The sequence below is a fragment of the Saccoglossus kowalevskii genome, chromosome 3, assembly GCF_978046115.1.
Source record: "Saccoglossus kowalevskii chromosome 3, keSacKowa6.1, whole genome shotgun sequence".
Classification (NCBI taxonomy): Eukaryota; Metazoa; Hemichordata; class Enteropneusta; family Harrimaniidae; genus Saccoglossus; species Saccoglossus kowalevskii.
The window spans coordinates 20,927,557-20,946,160 of NC_140643.1; the positions used below are offsets into that span (position 1 = coordinate 20,927,557).

General features: G+C 37.3%; 2 protein-coding genes across 2 annotated transcripts; both read left to right on the forward strand.

Annotated features, from left to right (window-relative positions):
* LOC102803593 (uncharacterized) lies at positions 1–2,804 on the forward strand. The gene is made up of 4 exons (XM_006823450.3): positions 1–53; positions 1,694–1,850; positions 1,955–2,109; positions 2,379–2,804. Exons 1-4 carry the CDS (start codon positions 1–3, stop codon positions 2,641–2,643), a joined length of 630 nt encoding a protein of 209 aa, XP_006823513.1. The 3' UTR covers positions 2,644–2,804.
* Positions 2,805–6,231: 3,427 nt separating this feature from the next.
* Positions 6,232–7,387, forward strand: LOC102808938 (uncharacterized). Its single transcript, XM_006823422.3, has 3 exons — positions 6,232–6,437; positions 6,539–6,693; positions 6,963–7,387. The coding sequence occupies exons 1-3, from the start codon at positions 6,243–6,245 to the stop codon at positions 7,225–7,227; spliced, it is 615 nt and encodes a 204-aa protein (XP_006823485.2). The 5' UTR covers positions 6,232–6,242; the 3' UTR covers positions 7,228–7,387.
* The last annotated feature ends 11,217 nt before the right edge of the window (positions 7,388–18,604 follow it).

Here is an 18,604-nt window from a genome sequence, read left to right on the forward strand (position 1 = left end):
ATGGCCTTGATTCGTTGGGACGTGTTCGATGGGAAGTTGCTGAAGTTACACGGGTAAGTGAAATATGAATTGCAAATTTTCAGAAGTAAGCTGGAAAGTCAAAGTGGCAAAAAACTCATAACGATGGATGGGAGGGCAACTTTGCAGAAATTAGTTGCATAAGTTGCAAAATTTGATGAAAAAATGGATGGAAAGTCGAAATAGTTGGATAGGAAGTCATAAATGTTCCATTGCAAAGTAACAGCAATTAGATGGAGAAACGAAAATGTTGGGTGAAAAGTTGGAATATTGTTGGAAAGGCGTAAATTTGACTACAAAGTTGATGAAAAGTCGAAAAAAATGGTTGCAAATCTGTAGAAGTGAGAATGTGAAGTATTTGGAAACAAAATTGCAGAGGTTAGGTAGTAAGTAGTTATTTTGGAATATATTTGCAAAAGTTTGGTGGAAAATACATAAGTTAGCTGGGATGTCGAATTTCACAGAATTGTAAATCATAAGAATAAATCTGCAATAAAACTACAAATACAAATGAGGGATAACACCCATTTAAAACATTTATAAGGACATTGTTTTCTAATATTTTAAACTCCAATAAGTGAAAGAAAATTGTTATTTAAAATATCTATTTGAATATAATGTTCTGTCATAGTTGGAATAGCTTAAACGTTGTTCTGATTTGTTGAGCAGCATTTTCATTAGATGACAACTTTTTAGAATGGCAATCAACTCAATGTGTAACTGTGCATTAAATGAATTCCTTAGCTACTTTTTTTTAATTGTGTAATGTTGTGCTTTATTACTTGTGTGGCATTTACATAACTCATATTTAAGCTATTCTGTATGCAAATAGATAAGCAAAGCAAAGGTTTTATTATCTCGGTACGGTTCAGTTACTTACATATTTTGAAAATCCTCCAGTCATATATTATTGTCAAAGAATCATTACATAGTTAGTGTTATGTCATAACACAGTTTATTAATTATGAATTGAGATGATAAGAATTGTAATTATTGATGGTATTACTATTTTTGTTCACTTTTAACTGAAAATATATTTTTTCTAACCAGCATTCGTAATTTATATCTATTCGGACTCGGTTGATCATCATTTATTTTGCTGTTTATTTGTGTCATTACTTGTTGTTTATATTCTTATATAATGTTGTTTTATGACTGTGATTTTTAATAATACAAAGATCTGTTTCTGTTCACGGAAGTAAAACGTAGGTCGCTTAAAGAAATCTGACTTTTTTTAAAAGGTTCGTTTTTAGTATTGTTGGCCATGGCGATAATTCCGAACAATTGTCACTTTTTGTGATCAAAATACAATTATAAATGGAACAAGAAGTCATAAAAGCATTTTTGCCGTCGTCGGATACTCCGTACACAAAGTCTAGACAAACATATAAAATCTATTAGTAATTGGAAACCCCACTGCTCACAGATATTTTCGCTTTTCAGTTCAGTTAGTTAAAGGCTTAATCATAGTCAATAGTATTGTTGTGTGCTGCCCCAGGTAGTTCCCACCGAAAATTGGTCTTGCGCAACAGTGTCCGGGCTATGTGTCATATAAAGAATGATGTAATAGTGTTGGCAATTTCACCATTCATATTAATAGGTATGATTTTTCTAATGTTCAGTATTCTCATCACCCAACACGTAACAATAAATACAAACACATTCACATATACAGTCTAAAATGTTGCTATTTTTGCTGGGGAGGTAGTGGGGGAGGCGGTGGCAGCAGTGGAGGGGGCGGTGGCAGCAGTGGCGGAGGTGGTGGCAGCAGTGGCGGAGGCGGTGGCAGCAGCGGTGGTTGTGGCGGCGGCGGTTGTGGGGGTACAAGCACAGTAAGTAATCTACAGGTGTTGATGTTGTTGTTGTTGTAGTTGTTAATAATAACACTTCCCACGAGCGATTTTGTCATTCATACGTATTTGTGTTACTCCCTCAGAATCACGGCCGTATAGCTGATAATGCTAGACGGTATATTGGGTCTACAGAGTACAGTTTTGGGTCAGACTATGGTCCGGGCCGTAATACAAATAAATGCAACTTCTTTGTACATGATGTTTTGGTAGAAAGTGGAGCCTCGGCTCCAGAAAGACGGTAAGTTGCATAGTTTAGAATTGTATGTTGTTGGTTTTTTGTGAGGGTACTATACATGGCGATGTTTCAAAGACTAGAGAATACCACATTTTGGTGGCACATTTTGTAAAGCTCACCTATGTGAAAGCCCCACCACCCTGTCCAAGGGTAATACGTATCAGTGGGGGTCTAACTTGATATGATACACAATTGGGTGGATTTCGAACAGACATGGCATTGCTCTACTGTTTAACATTTGATTTCTGGTCATAGTGTAGTTCTTTTTACAGTCCTTCGTGGGTTCCGGGATCGTACCCGATCAGTGCCGAATCGTGGGGGAATCGACATGAAATTAAATCCGGCTGGAGAGTGGTGGGCACCGATCCGTCCGAGGCACAGCGTGGTGATGTCGCTGCCGATGGTGCGCATGTCGGTATTGTCAGTGGGAATGACAAAACAATAAGTGCTAGCGCCAGGGAAGATAAGGTAGTTGAAAACGACTGGGGATTTCGCCAGCAACAGCTTGGCAAAGTTATCTTCTATCGAGAAGAATGAGAATCGACACTGAATGTATAATCATCTTTTCGTTCAATGCATATTCTTACTGATTAATTTCATGCCTAAATAAAGCAGAGTTTCTTGTGAAACACATAAACAAACAATGCTATAGAACGATTGCTATTGGTTATAACAATTAAACTATGAAGTTACACAAATTATTGCCTCGTGTTCATTTTTCTAGGTGATGATATTTTGGCAACGTTCTGGTTACCATGGTAACAGTTTAAAACATAATATACATACTACTGATCGCTTTTGCCAATCGCTAACTTTATTTCACTCAAAATCGTTACAGTTTAGACAACATCAGAACTAATATAATTAAAAAGCTGAAATGATTAGTAAGAGTGATTATTAATGATTCTAATTATACGGCGGCATTGGGAATGTATCATTTTAGTGACATGTTATTATTGCATGTTAATATCATTTAACTTCCATGTTTCTGATTGTTTTAAGCGTCGTGATTACCATCCCCTGATTTCTCCTTGCACCACAAATTAAGAATTATTCTATGTTTCAATGTAGCTGTGTAAATGTATGTATCACATTTACATTCACTACAAACTTGTCCCAATCCAGGTAATCGAATAAAATCTGCTCACACTCAAAACATTGTATAGAAATTTGTCTATATTTGCCAATGAATATACAAAAACAAAATTTGACAATTTGATATAGAAATTATTTTCTACGTATATATCCCAATATATATTTTATAGATATACAGATATTGATCTTATCATTTCGTAATACACATTATTCAGTGGGAGGTGTGTTTGGATATAATACATAGTAAGAATGCAACTTTAATTCATTGCTGATGGAGGTAAATGTGCAACAAATCGCTTGAAGTGAGTCGAATTACTTTTGTATATGGAACGCGGAAGTAATTTGCACTTTGACACTTTCTTTTCTAGTATGTGTTGTCACGTGCTTGGAACTGGTCCATAGACTTATTAGCTTTATAACAGCCAAAGGCACTTGCTTGTCTAGTATGTTTTGTTTTGTCCCATACTTGGAACTGATCCATATTCATCTGAGCTTTACAAACGTCAATAGCACGTCTATATATCAAACGTCTGGGACAATTGTAGTAGTTGAAGTCTTAATTAGGATCATTATATCAAAACTCGGGGTCTGCTAGTGCACACCCGTGTGATGACGGATTTTGAAAGCCAATCCTCTCAATGACAATATAACTATCTGTGAAAATGCATGTAATTACTAATATAAAAATTGACATGATGATATGCAAGCAAGGTGCAGTTTGCTAATTGCTATTTGGATATAGGGTCCAGCATGTGTTAGGTATTTACTTCGTCAGAGCGGATACATTTTACCATGTGAAAAAAGTCATAGCTCTGTCATAATCCCCTTTAGATGGAAGTGTTGATGTTGCGTGTGTTCTGTGGCGTTATTATCATTGTAGCCTAGTATGGATTATAATAATACACTCTGTTAGATCACAACCCACTAACTCAAAAGTTTAAAACTCTCTCAGTGATGTTACTATGGAGATTCTAAATGACAGGTGAAAAATGTGATACTCCTAATGGAATGCATCACTCCAATTGTATGATGCCATTTTCTAGTGTGAATCCTATAGAAGTAAGCTATAATTTAAACGAAAATTACTGAGGTTATTTAAGGAAAAATTAAAAAAAGTGTTTGCCACTGTGTCGTGATTCTTTATGTATAACTTGTTACAGATATGCTTCGTCCCGCCCTAGGAATAGTTGTCTCTGAGAAACACGCATTTCTCCGCCACTGACATACGAAGAGAACATATATAATGTGAAATATTTCTGATCACTTTCTTTCGAAAACGATAGCACTGATACGTTTATGAGAAGCTACTAGGTGAGAGACTCACTTGCAATGAAGTAGTATGTGATAAGTGGCCACCCTTTTCTGATGACGATGATGTCATCTTCATAACATCTACTGCACCCAATACACAGTTTTTGTGTGCCGCAGACTCACATAAGAAGGTCGCAAACCTTTTAACAACAGTGTGATTTTGAGTTGGGCCGAGTGGTCAACATATCTATTGTTTCTTTTGCGAAATGTCCGCACACATGTTTGGACAAATCTAGCAAAATCAATTAACAAAACCAAATGTGTTGGTATTACAACCAGACTCACGGTTCATTTTGCGAAATCTCGCATTGATCACTGTAAGCATCATATACATATGAATCGAATTGAGAAGATGCACATAGACTTGAGTGATTACAACAACCATCATTATGTTCGAAGGGGGATTATTATACACCATGACAGGATGTAAAGTGTGGCCTAGCTTCAGTGGTCCATTTTTTCGAGACTCCTTGTAAAACTAATTGATTTTATTATTCATCATGGGAACAGATAAGCAGTGGATGTGTACTGCATATATTTCAACTTTAATAGAACAGGACAATGCACTATTATACGTATTCAGCCAGGTACGAAAAATCAACTTTATTGTGATGAATTAAGTTCGTATACGGGGCACGAAAGTAATTTGCACTTTGACAGTATGTCCTATAATTGAAACGTTAAGCGACAATTGTACGTATATTTATTTTTATTGTCTGGAACAATCGCAGCAGTTCACAGTGTGTGTAGGTAAATGTAGGTAACTATAGTAACGTACACACAAACAAATCAAAACGATATATGGTGATCATCGCCTGCATGTAATTTTAACAATTCTTTAAAGATCAATAGCTGATGCAAAACTTTTTTTATTTTCAGCATGCAATATCTGTGTGTGGGTTTTATAATAAAAACAGTGGTGTGAAATATTGAAAGAATAAATATTTTCAAAACTGAAATAAAAACTGTTGGTATTGAAAGGTTAATGAAAACCTTTATTCAGCAGTATAGAAATCTAATTGAAAAGTACATCTTGAATTAAATAATTTCTATTTTTGAAACACCAAAATGCTTTCATGCAACTGGCCTTGACTGATTACAGCTTCGGTATGACAATATTTCAGAATTTGTTGTCAAACTAACTAATGTTATCATTTCCCCTGTTGGAGGTATGGGAATAAAAGGTTGAAATACAATTGTTGTTCTTTAATATTACAGGACAATGTGATATTGTATTTATTTCCCAAGGTATGGATTGGGCTGCGTGGAACGCGGAAGTTATTTGCACTTTGACACTTTCTTTTTAGTATGTTTTGTGTTATACTTGGAACTGGTCCATAGTCCTAGACTGAATAAACAATAACAGCATTTGTAATAAGTCTGGGGCAATTTCAGCAGATCGTTATAGCAAGGGTATATAAGGTTAATACACAAAACCATGGCAACGTACACACAAACATATCAGGTCCAGCATATATAAACAGTGAACGTCGTCTATATGCCATTTCAACTGTTCTTTGAAGCATCCATTACTGATAACTGAATCTTCCTAAAGGTAATAAATGCTCTGCTGGTGTGATTTTATATTATGAGATGTAATGTAAATTTCGCATTACTCATTTATGGTGTACACTGCTGGTGAATATGTACAACGCAGTTCGAAATTGTCAGTGCTTCAGCCTAGCTGAGATTTCTGTTTTATTTCATTTTTCATTTCAGTACAAGTAAATATGGCATTGAGACACACTGTTGTGATTGTTTTAGCGTACTGTGCGTGTGCACTGGCATGCTGGGGAGGTAGTGGAGGAGGCGGTGGCAGCAGTGGAGGGGGCGGTGGCAGCAGTGGCGGAGGTGGTGGCAGCAGTGGCGGAGGCGGTGGCAGCAGCGGTGGTTGTGGCGGCGGCGGTTGTGGGGGTACAAGCACAGTAAGTAATCTACAGGTGTTGATGTTGTTGTTGTAGTTGTTAATAATAACACTTCCCAAGAGCGATTTTGTCATTCATACGTATTTGTGTTACTCCCTCAGAATCACGGCCGTATAGCTGATAATGCTAGACAGTATATTGGGTCTACAGAGTACAGTTTTGGATCAGACTATGGTCCGGGCCCTAATAAATATAAATGCAACTACTTTGTACATGATGTTTTGGTAGAAAGTGGAGCCTCGGCTCCAGAAAGACGGTAAGTTGCATAGTTTAGAATTGTATGTTGTTGGTTTTTTGTGAGGGTACTATACATGACGATGTTTCAAAGACTAGAGAATACCACATTTTGGTGGCACATTTTGTAAAGCTCACCTATGTGAAAGCCCCACCACCCTGTCCAAAGGTAATACGTATCAGTGGGGGTCTAACTTGATATGATACACAATTGGGTGGATTTCGAACAGATATGGCATTGCTCTACTGTTTAACATTTGATTTCTGGTCATAGTGTAGTTCTTTTTACAGTCCTTCGTGGGTTCCGGGATCGTACCCGATCAGTGCCGAATCGTGGGGGAATCGACATGAAACTAAATCCGGCTGGAGAGTGGTGGGCACCGATCCGTCCGAGGCACAGCGTGGTGATGTCGCTGCCGATGGTGCGCATGTCGGTATTGTCAGTGGGAATGACAAAACAATAAGTGCTAGCGCCAGGGAAGATAAGGTAGTTGAAAACGACTGGGGATTTCGCCAGCAACAGCTTGGCAAAGTTATCTTCTATCGAGAAGAATAAGAATCGACACTGAATGTATAATCATCTTTTCGTTCAATGCATATTCTTACTGATTAATTTCATGCCTAAATAAACAGAGTTTCTTGTGAAACACATAAACAAACAATGCTATAGAACGATTGCTATTGGTTATAATAATTAAACTACGAAGTTACACAAATTATTGCCTCGTGTCCATTTTTCTAAGTGATGCTATTTTGGCAACGTTCTGGTTACCATGGTAACAGTTTAAAACATAATATGCATACTACTAACCGCTTTTGCCAATCGCTAACTTTATTTCACTCAAAATCGTTACAGTTTAGACAACATCAGAACTAATATACTAGTAATTAAAAAGTTGTAATGATTAGTAAGAGTGATTAATTAATTACACGGCGCCATAGAGAATGTATCATTTCAGTGACATGTTATTATTGCATGTTAATATCATTTAAATAGCATCACTTCCCAGTTTCTGATTGTTTTAAACGTCGTGATTACCATTCCCTGGTTTCTCCTTGCAGCACAAATTAAAAATTATTCTATGTTTCAATGTAGCTGTGTAAATGTATGTATCACATTTACATTCAATACAAACTTGTTCCAATCCAGGTAGTCGGATAAAATCTGCTCGCACTCGAAACATTGTATTGTTTGCCATAAATGTTGTTCCTAAGCCAAAATCAAAATAGATTTTTTGACAAGCTGAAATATCCAGCTTTGTGATTACATCTAACAAGCCGTCATCGTCTATCAGCTAGGGTGAAAATCGCATTTTTAAAATGTCTATTTTTAACGTGAATTACTTCATAACCATATTGGCTAAGATTATTGAATTTTATTGGTCGCCTCCTACGCTTCAACATCCGTATTGATTTGTTTAGTATGCACGTAACCGATTTCATTTAGCGGGGTATCAGAAAACGGTGAATCAGGTTAACCTGACAACGTTGTCAGACCCCAGCATCTTTGTCCATCAAAGACAAATTTTAAAACGCCATTGTTTAATTTAAAAAGGCCGAATCCAATAGCATTCATGTTTGCGCTTGTTGTATGCTGATATATTTCAGCTAAACCTTGGGGGAAATAACACCGAATATACGGCATGGTAAATACTATGTTGAATGAAAGTAAACATGTACTGCGTGCGTGATTTGGACCGACGATAACCAAATCGCTAGGTTCATACCACAGTACGCCTTCCGCTTGGCCACCGTTTACGTTAGTATAAGGTACTTACTTACCCGAGATAATTTCTTCAAACCAGTACACAGTACCTCGATCGTTAATCGAATACGTTAGCCCGCCCTCAACGAACGCTCCTAACTTCAATGTGCCCATTGTACTAGAGGGCGTGAACTCGTGAAGTGTAGTAATTGAAGGAGGAAGCTTTTTGAACAAAATGTTCCAATCGTAATGCTCTAACTACAAATACACTAGATATAGTTTTGTACTGCACTGAATCGAAGCGCCACAGTTTTCACGCCGCGTCGTGTTTTCTTCAACACGTGTGAAATGCGTTGTGTGGTTACATCAAGTTAAACGCTGCTGACTATGACGCCATAAAACCAGTTTGGTGGTCAACTCAGAATCGGGACACAACTGTAATTTGAATGCGTCAATTTGGATTTTGATACCAAGAATTTGTGGCTGGTGGACGTTTTTGAGATGTCAAGATGCCATCTTTGATCGTGAAAAATAGGTGGTGTACGCGGAATTGCTGTATTCTAGGTTGATATGCAACTTGACACTAATCAAAATTTGGAAATGAGCACAGCATCTATATCTGAAATGTTAACCTTGCTGAGTCGTTTCCACCAATCAGAAAGCAAAAGTCACGATTTATATGCTCTGTATAAACGTATAATGATTGACGGGAGTACACCCAGAAAACACTTATGATTGGTTAACGAGCTGCATTATATTATAATACTTTTAAACGACGGGAAAGTGTTGGAAACCACACCATGTGACTTCCGAGTCAATATACTGACAAATGTTTTTTGTTTTATGATTTATTTATTTTACTTTTGTAGTAAGGGTTCGGACAGTTACTTCTGCTGGGGGGTTGTTTTTGATATCATGAATAGGGGGTCACCATAATTTCCAGAATCCACACACGCGCTTATGCATATATTTTTAAAAAATATTTCAGAACAAAAGATAAAAAAGTTAATCGTACAAATGTGTTCTTAATAATGACTATTACTATAACAAGTTACAGGCTAAATATTTTAGGGTTGAAGTTGCCAAATAACTAACAGATTATGCAACACAGCAATTAGTACAAAGAGCAGTGACAGTTTTTGTTCAGCAAATCAAAAAAGTTAAATTTATAAAATAAATGATGAAAAAATAAATAAATGTGTTTTTTTAACTTTTAAATATGCATATTTTGCAAAGATCGACAAGAAAGAAACAGAAGAAACAGGAGAGAGCTTATAAAGAATATGACTGGTAAGATATAATCATGAAAGGAAGGTTGAAAACACTGACCATCTCAGAATTAAATAAGTATTTGGATCACAATAAATTGGCAAAGCATGGGTAAAAAAAAAGATGAACTGGGGGCAATTACATGTGATGTTCTACGGAAAGCAGAAAAGGATGACAGGAAGAAAAAAACAAATAAGTGAACATATTTTTCTGAAAGTGTGCAAGTTGACTCTGTAAATGAGACAGACTTTGAAGAGGAGGACATTGTTGTCATTGATATAGGAAATACTGATATTTCTAATTCTGGAACTGAAAATATTGAAGATAGCTGTTATACATTCATGACTAGATCAGAAAGGACGGCAGGTACATGGCGACATGCTATGCACCGTGCAAGCAGGTATGGGGAGAGTGACAGTGAGAGTAATAGTGGTTCAGGAGCTGATTCAAGCAACCAAGGAGACAGCAGTAGCGAAAGTAACAATAGTGATGATTCAGAAGCTAAAAGTGATGAAGATAATCATGGGAGTACTTATCACATAACTAGGTCAGGGAGAAGGGCAAGAACATGGAAACATTATTTTTAGATTATTATCTTACAAAATATGCAAACACTAAAAATTATGTCAAAATTATGGCAAACCATGATATGTTCACTGCACATATAATACATTTTGTAATCATGTCAGAGCCAACACTGTTAATGTTTGTTTGTTTTTTTGTCAAGTTTTTTCAGGGGGTGTCAGCATGTTTTGGAATATAATGATGGAGTGGGTCACCCACATTTTTTTTATTTGATAGGGGGTGGTGAGATTTACAGCTGGCAAAATGAAATCTGCCGACAATTTCTTATGGGAATTATAAAAGTATACAGGAATACATTTTCCAGAGCTGTGCCAGGCTATTCCGAATCTACCCTTTTACAATCGTCGAATAGTGCATAAGCATTGGAAACACCACAGGTTACATGACCCTGAACTACCAGAATTGTCCCGAAGTCAAACGCCGGTAGTTCAGGGAGTCACTTGCTAGCAGAAATATCTATCAATGTATAGAACTAGGGGACAGTTTAGTTATTTTCTATTAGGATCTATACCAACAAGCCATGCATATCACAGCCTCCGTAGATAAACATTTCTGACCTTCAGTGAACTTGTATCAGGTTACACAAAAAGGTCATATAGGATGCCGTTTACGTTTTTATTTATATGTCATATTTTATGGTGTTTTATGTGATATATATACAATAATGATGTTATGTATATATTTGCTAGGGTTATAACCAGAACATTAAAAGTGCCTGTCTAAAATCTTTATCGAAATGGAAAAAAATCAGTTGCTGATCTGTAGATATAGACGTATAGTCTGTTTCTTTGTTGATTATTTATGTTTTTTGCAGGTAATTTTCAATGAACAATGACCTGGTTTGTAAAGCTTTGGACTGTTTTAACTTAAATTAAATGTTTTAACTGTCTTGAATGATCTGCAGACAGACGGCTCGCTAAAAGCTAGGTGTCCTCTATGGATCAACTCAAGGCTGCTTTCGTTGTCACTACTTCGGCGTGACGAGCGCCAACAGTAAGTGCAATGTTAGCAAATATGAATGTAGTCGTGTGTGGCGCTAGACACCGTAGTCTCATATGCCCTTCTGTGCGTGTTCACAAAATAGTCATATTTGCGAAAGGACAAGCTACTACTTAGTAGATGCCGGTGATTTGACCAAGATGGTGAATTGTTCTGTTTGCAAGGCTATTTACCCATGGGATTTGAGATATGCTTGGCACGATTGGTGGATAACACGTTCATTTGCCACGCCTGTATGTTTGACAGAGGTGTAAGCAACTGTAGTTAGAGTGGGAGTTGGAAGCTAGACTGGCACAGTCTGGGCGATTTATTTCTTTTTAAATTTAAAATTAAATAAAAAAAATAGCGAAATGGAGGTGTTAACGCGAAATCACCCAAACTGGACGTTTTTGCAGCACCCTCTGTGGTGAAAGCAGGAACTAAAGTGTTTTCATATTAGTTTTTATGTTAATGAGATTTGTACCTGAAGATTTCACTTTTCTTCAAGTTTCTCGATCGTCAGTCATAACAAACGAATTACCATTTATAACGTTCCGTACAAATTATTCTAATGGAGAGAAGTAGTCTGCGTGTAGCTTTATCTCGCCTGGGTTACAGTGCAGCGCGATCTGCACAGAAGACAATAATTGATGGTTTTACTGACGGCCACGACGTTTTCGTTTCCTTTCTGACCGGAAGCGGCGAATCGATTGCATTTGAAGTTGCTCCGTTCTGTTTAGATGAAAAATAGTTTGGCACTGTCGAATCAGATAACTTGGAAACCATAGTTGTCAGCTCTCCTTTGGTTGCGTTGATGCAAGAGCAAGTATCAAAGCTGCGGAAACTTGGACTAAAGGCGTGTTATTTTCATGCAAAAACGAACATTATACCAGCCGACGTTCAGCAAGGTAACTTCAACAGTCCGGAAACCATACTAGCTCACAGAAAACTGACCTTTAACGCTACCCACGATGTTTACCTCATTATGCAGCGCGCACGCCTTTTTTGTATCCGTTCAGTGATGTCACTGCATATCATGAATAAATAATAGCAATAGCTTAGCTGCAAATAAGACCAGTCTGTGGTGGTTTCGCGTTCACCCCACCTTTCGCAAAACTATTTTTTCCATTTTTTGTTTAAAAATCACCTTAGCTGGGCCAGGCTATTGGAAGCCAACTCAGTCGGCTAAGAATAAAGGTTTCTATCTGTGATTAGGTCACGTGTAATAGCTCTCTACTATAATTGTTATCCTGTCAAGCAAGTCAAAGTCTCCACTCTCTACGTTTCTTTCGTAGTGCATAACTGAACTGTTTTATACTTGATACACCATAATAGTTGATTTGTAGAACTTTTGCACGGAGTGAGCTCACATTGTACTAACTTCACATGTCTTGAGAAAATAACCAAACATTCAAAACCACTTACTGTACATGACTTTGAAGTCGCTCGCTCTTCGCAAGAAACCAAGAATAAACATTAGTTACATTAATCTTGGTGGTTATTAGCTAGTCTTACTGTTAAAACAAATTATGCGGAAAATTACGCTGAAAATGACTGTGACATGGAGAGAGGAGATTTAGTTTTCTATCCCGTCTATAAATGTGGATCAGGCTCTGCTCTGGACTGGCTAAACCGTACTCCGCTTCTAATCTCGGCATTGGAACAAGCATTTAACATTTTGCCATGCCAATCACACTGCTCCGCATCATAACGTCACTTTCCACCAATTGCACGGCTTTGTCATCGTGATTGATAGGCGACGTTGTATTTGCTGCCTCAGTAAAGGATTACCAATTTTTCGACACTAGGCGGCGCGACTTGCAATTTGTGGAAAGATAACACAATACAATTATTATCCCACTCTCCGTAGATGCAAAGTCATCGGTTGGGTAAATCGGGCATATTTATACACATAGAGCCATAGACCCGAAATTAAAAGAACTTCAGCGTTAAAATCTATGTTATTCACACCAAACATTGAATAGCATTTCAGGCGAGTTAACAGCGGCGATATTGAGGTACTTAGTAATTGGGAAAGCATGGACCCTGCTGTGTAGGTTTCGTATCTGTAATTGGAATTGTGTTACTGTATGTTTAAATGCAATTTCGGGGGTATGAATAATATGTACTTTTTATTTGTTTTTTGTTTTGTTTTTTGTTTTGTATTTGCCCAAAATAACCGAAGTTGAAATGTTGAAAGCAACGATAGTTTGAAATATGATAATTTTCTTGGCCCATGTGTTCTATATTCCTTGATTTGTCTGTGATGTGTTAATATATGACCATTGTTATTGTAACACACCTTGGCTTTGCGCCTGATCTAATGTAGAAGTTGATAATTTTGAATATCGATCTAGTTATTCAATATGGCGCCTGGAATTCTTGGACATAGTACGAGTGTATGTCTACATTTTTGGCGTTTTTTTTTTTTCTAGCGGTGTACTTATCTTTTAATACTTGTTGCTGCGCTCTTGCGATATCACGGGCACTCGAGCTTATGTTACAACTCGTACCGTTGGGGGCAGTATATATGCACAACTCGCTCTGTAATACATTTTTTAATAGTGGTGTGAAACCTGTAAATCAAACGCTAGTCGGTATATTCCCTACTTGTGGGTCACATGGGTGACAGGTGCGGGCTTGAAACATGTCTCCAATCTATATGGTATTCTTTTCTTAGCTGTGAAATCTAGGTCGGTTGCTAGCAAAACAACTATTTGTTTCCATGATGCATGTATCCGTTACTATGGCAACAACATCAACACCGGTAGCCGGTCGTGAGCAGAAACCATTGTTACGTTTGGCCAGAATACGGTACCCGTGATACAAATATAGAAGTTTCCGAGTTTATGGAATGTATGCCTTGGAGCTAACTGTGATAGAGCCAGGTGTGAGCAGCTATGACGTCATCATTGAAGTTACTTAATACTAGTATATGTTTCAAATAGGAGTGGGTAATATGTGAGCGGCTGGTGCTTTTTAGACAGTTTAATTGTATTGGAAGGTAAAAAATTATTATTTTTTGTCAAATATTAAATAGTGCTTTGGATGTCACGAACTTAACCGGCCATCATCTTTAGTAGTCGACACTCAGCTTTGACTGGCGAATATTATGGCCACATTTGTTTTACTGGCTTTTCGATCAGTTCCAAATGGTGTCATTATCTGTTTGAAAATGGAGTTCTTGTTGAAAGTGACAGTTTGGGAAACTGAGTGTCACTGATTTCTTCACTGGCATTGTGGCAAGTCGCGTGCTATTCGATGTCACTCGAAGGTACTCCCAAATTCGCACCCACAAGTGAATACATTTCGAACAGTGATTTTGACCTTTTCATAGAATCTCTAGCAAACAACGGATAGGATTCGAACTCTGAACCTAAAGTTCATACCATAATTCCACTGTAAAATATGTGTTCCTCGCTCTCGATAGGTTTGTTTCACAAAAACGACAGCCGACCCGTCAGTTTTCAAATAGAGAATTCTCAACGCAAGCCATGACTTGTTCATAGATCGAACAGAAAACTTTCATAAAGATTTGACGAAAGAGAAGGGACGTTACAAGTTTTACCGTTTGGCACAGTGTATACGCACAACACGTTCGCTAGATTACATTCTTTAATGGTGGCGTGATACCTGTAAATTAAACGCTAGTCTGTATATTCCCTCCTCGTGAGTCGCATGGGTGACAGGTATGGGCTGGAAACTTTTTTTCAAATCTTTATGTTATGTTTTTGCTAGCTCTGAAATCTGGATCGATTGCTAGCAAACACCTATTTGTCTGTATGATGATTGTATCCGTTACTATGGCAACGATATCAACACCAGAAACTCTTGTTACATCTGGCCAGAATGGGGTACCCGTGATACAACACTGAAAGATTCCGAGTTGGTGGAATTTATGCCTCAGAACTAACGATGATAGGGCCAGGTGTGAGCAGTTATGACGTCATGATTGATTAAATTATTGAAATTGAGTATATGTTTCAAGTACGAGCAATAATTTGTCATGGTGTGTTATGCTTCTTCGACAGTTTAATTGCATTGAAGTGTTATAAGGGGGATTTGTCATCTAAATGAACGATTTTTGGTATAACCACAAAATAAATATTTTTGTCAAATACTAAATAGTGCTTTAGTTGGAAAGTTGGAACAAAAGCGCCTCTTTCAAGACATTATATGTATATATTTGAGTTATTAACTCAGATCTCCGATCCCAAGCATAATTGAATCGTGATATCTGGTCAATGTCAATGTCATGAACCAACCACCATCGTTTCAAATTAGTCGACACTCAGCTTTGTTTGATGAATGGTAATGAGTCTTGCAGATTCACCCAACTTGAAGGTACTCCCAAATTTGTACCACAAATGAACAGTGATTTTGACCTTCTCGCAGAATCTGTAGCACACACAAGTATATGATTTAAACTCTGAACCTACAGTTCATACCATACCTCCTTTATGTAACATTTGCTTCCCGTTTTCGATATTTTTGTTTCAGACTGAAAACCGCCAGCCTACCCGTCAGTTTTAAAATGGGGAATCCTTAACACAGGGGGATAGTGGTAATTTCTATTTTTATTAGCATTTTCAAGATATTATCTGACAGTAAATGTGTTAAAATAGCGGGGGTATACAGCTATGACTTATTCATAGACTGAACAGAAACTTTCTATAAAGATTTGACGAAATACAAAAGGCGGATTTTGAGCGGTAAACCTATCCGATTTATTCATTTGATTAGAACATTAGTATCAGCAGTGCTTTAAGGTAGATCAGTGACAGGTTAGCTGCTAAATCCGATTTCCGACAATCAATTATATTATTCATGAAAGTTAGTTGAATTGCAGAATGTAGAAACTAACGGAAACCATCATCCCACTCTTATCGTTTTTATCTGAAGTTGAGGGGTAATGCCTTTTGTTGTTGTTCTGAGTAAAATTGATATAATTTCGTAAAAAAAATGTATGTGTGTCCGTGTTCAAGTTCTTTTTGTAACCGATGAGTCGCGCATATATTCGTTTATGTTGGACATCGGGCAACTGGGTATGCCCATGCCACACACACACCTGTATCACGAAGTTTTTTTTTTTTTTTTTTTTTTTTAATTTGTTTACTCCTTTTTCGTCACGTTGCATAACGTCATTACTGCCGAGCCGACAAGACACATTATCATGGCAAACATTGTACTGTGCGATAACTATATTGTGTTGGTCATTTAAATAAACCGCAATTATTTATGACGATGCGCTGTTTCGTGCAAGCAGGGAACTAAATAACTTGAGGAGCTCCATGATGCAAATAAAAAAACTTTTCAAAAGATTGCGTTGGCCCCGTGAGCATTGAACAACGCGATTCAATAAATCCACTCAAATCAGATAATAGCGTAATGCATGATGTTACCTTACGGAATTAATACCTTCGATTGAAATGATAACAGCTGTATACCAAGTAAACAACTGGGCATATCATGCAAATTGCATTTCTGATGACGCACTAGTGCAATCCCTGGGATTTCGGTGCCGCGCTTTAAGTTAAAACTTGTATCGTTGGGACAGTATACTATGTACTACACGCTCAAGAATGAATTCGTCAATGGAGACGTGATAACTGTAAATCAAACGCTAGTCGGTATATTCCCTACTCGTGGGCCACATGGGTGATAGGTGTGGGCTTGAAACATGTCTCCAATCTATATGGTATTTTTTTTCTTAGCTGTGAAATCTGGGGCGGTTGCTAGCAAAACAACTACATGTCTCCATGATGCATGTATCCGTTGTTATGACAACAACTTCACCGGTAGCCGGTCGTCAGCAGGAACCATCTGGACAGAATGGGGTTCCCGCGATATACATATGGAAGATTCCGAGTTGATGGAATGTATGCCTCGGAACTAGCTATGATATGGCCAGGTGTGTGTAGCTATGACGTCATGATTGATGAAATTATTGAGCACTGGTATATTTTTCAAATACGAGTGATTCCAGGTCAATGTCTTGAGCCAGCGACCATCGATTCAAATTAGTCGACACTCGCCTTTTCTTGATGAATGGCGAGTATGAAAGCCACATAAGTTTTCTGGCTATCGGCCTCTAATGGTATCAAAATATTACAAGCATATATCCTGCTCTGACCTCCCACACTGAGCGTCATTAAAGTTATTATTCTTAGACAAACTTATATATGATGTAACTGACCTTCCACTGAAAAACAAACACAGTATCCTAACTCTATTGTTTGAAATGGGCAGATACCATAAAATTAACATTACTGAAAGAAGCTGTCCTGTATGCGATACTAATGATATTGAAGATGAAGATCACTTTCTGTTAAAATGTCAGTTATACAAACAAGAAAAACAGATCCTTCTCAACACAATTAGACAGTGTTCTGAGGGCAACACTGATACAAGCTTTATCAACATACTAGGCACAAAGAATACTGTCATGCTGAAATGTCTAGCAAAATACATATACGAATGTTTCAACCTAAGAGAAAGGAAATTAAAAAAACTGCTGCCTCACATATATCTAAATAAGTAATCCCACTTTCGGGCAAGTTTTTTTTTTCAGTTTTGTTTAGTTCAGTTTTTTCTACTAGTATATCTTCTTTTTTTCTGAATATTTCTAACATGGAATAACAACCATGCTTTATTGTACTTAGATTTATGTCCATTTTTAGGATATGACTTCAATAAAGACTATTATTACAAATTATCATAATATGATGTTTTTGTTCAACAAAAACTGCCAGCCCCCCCCCCCCGTTAGTTTTCCGTACTTTCAAGATATTAGTTGATAGTTAATGTGTTTACGAATTTAATAGCGGGAGTATTTTAACTTCAACTAAAACTATGACTTATTCCTGGACTGAACAAATACCTTCTATAAAGATTTGACGAAATACTAAAAGGTGGATTTTGAGCGGTAAACCTATCTGATTTATTCATTCTATAAGAACATTAGTATCAGCAGTGCTTTAAGGTAGGTAAGTGACAGGTTAGCTGCTAAATCCGATTTCCCACAATCAATTATAATCGTGAAAGTTGGTTGAATTGCAGAATTTCGAAACTAACGGAAACCATCATCCCATCCCGCGCCTAACTCGTCGTTTTTATCTGAAGTTGAGGGAAAACCACATTGAGCGTTTGTTTATCCATGTCATATACTGATGTCATTGGTTGTTGTTGGTTTTATTCGATTTAAATTAAAATCAGCTTAAAATATTTAAAACAGGTATCAGTTTCTCAATGACAAAGAGACTGCGATTTAAGCAATATGATCCGACTTATGACGTAAATCGTTTATTGCTTTGTTTGAACTTCAAACAACAGAAATAATACAAGCTCGATGACGATGCCGGTGGTCTGTATCGTGGTATCGACACCGGTACTGAAC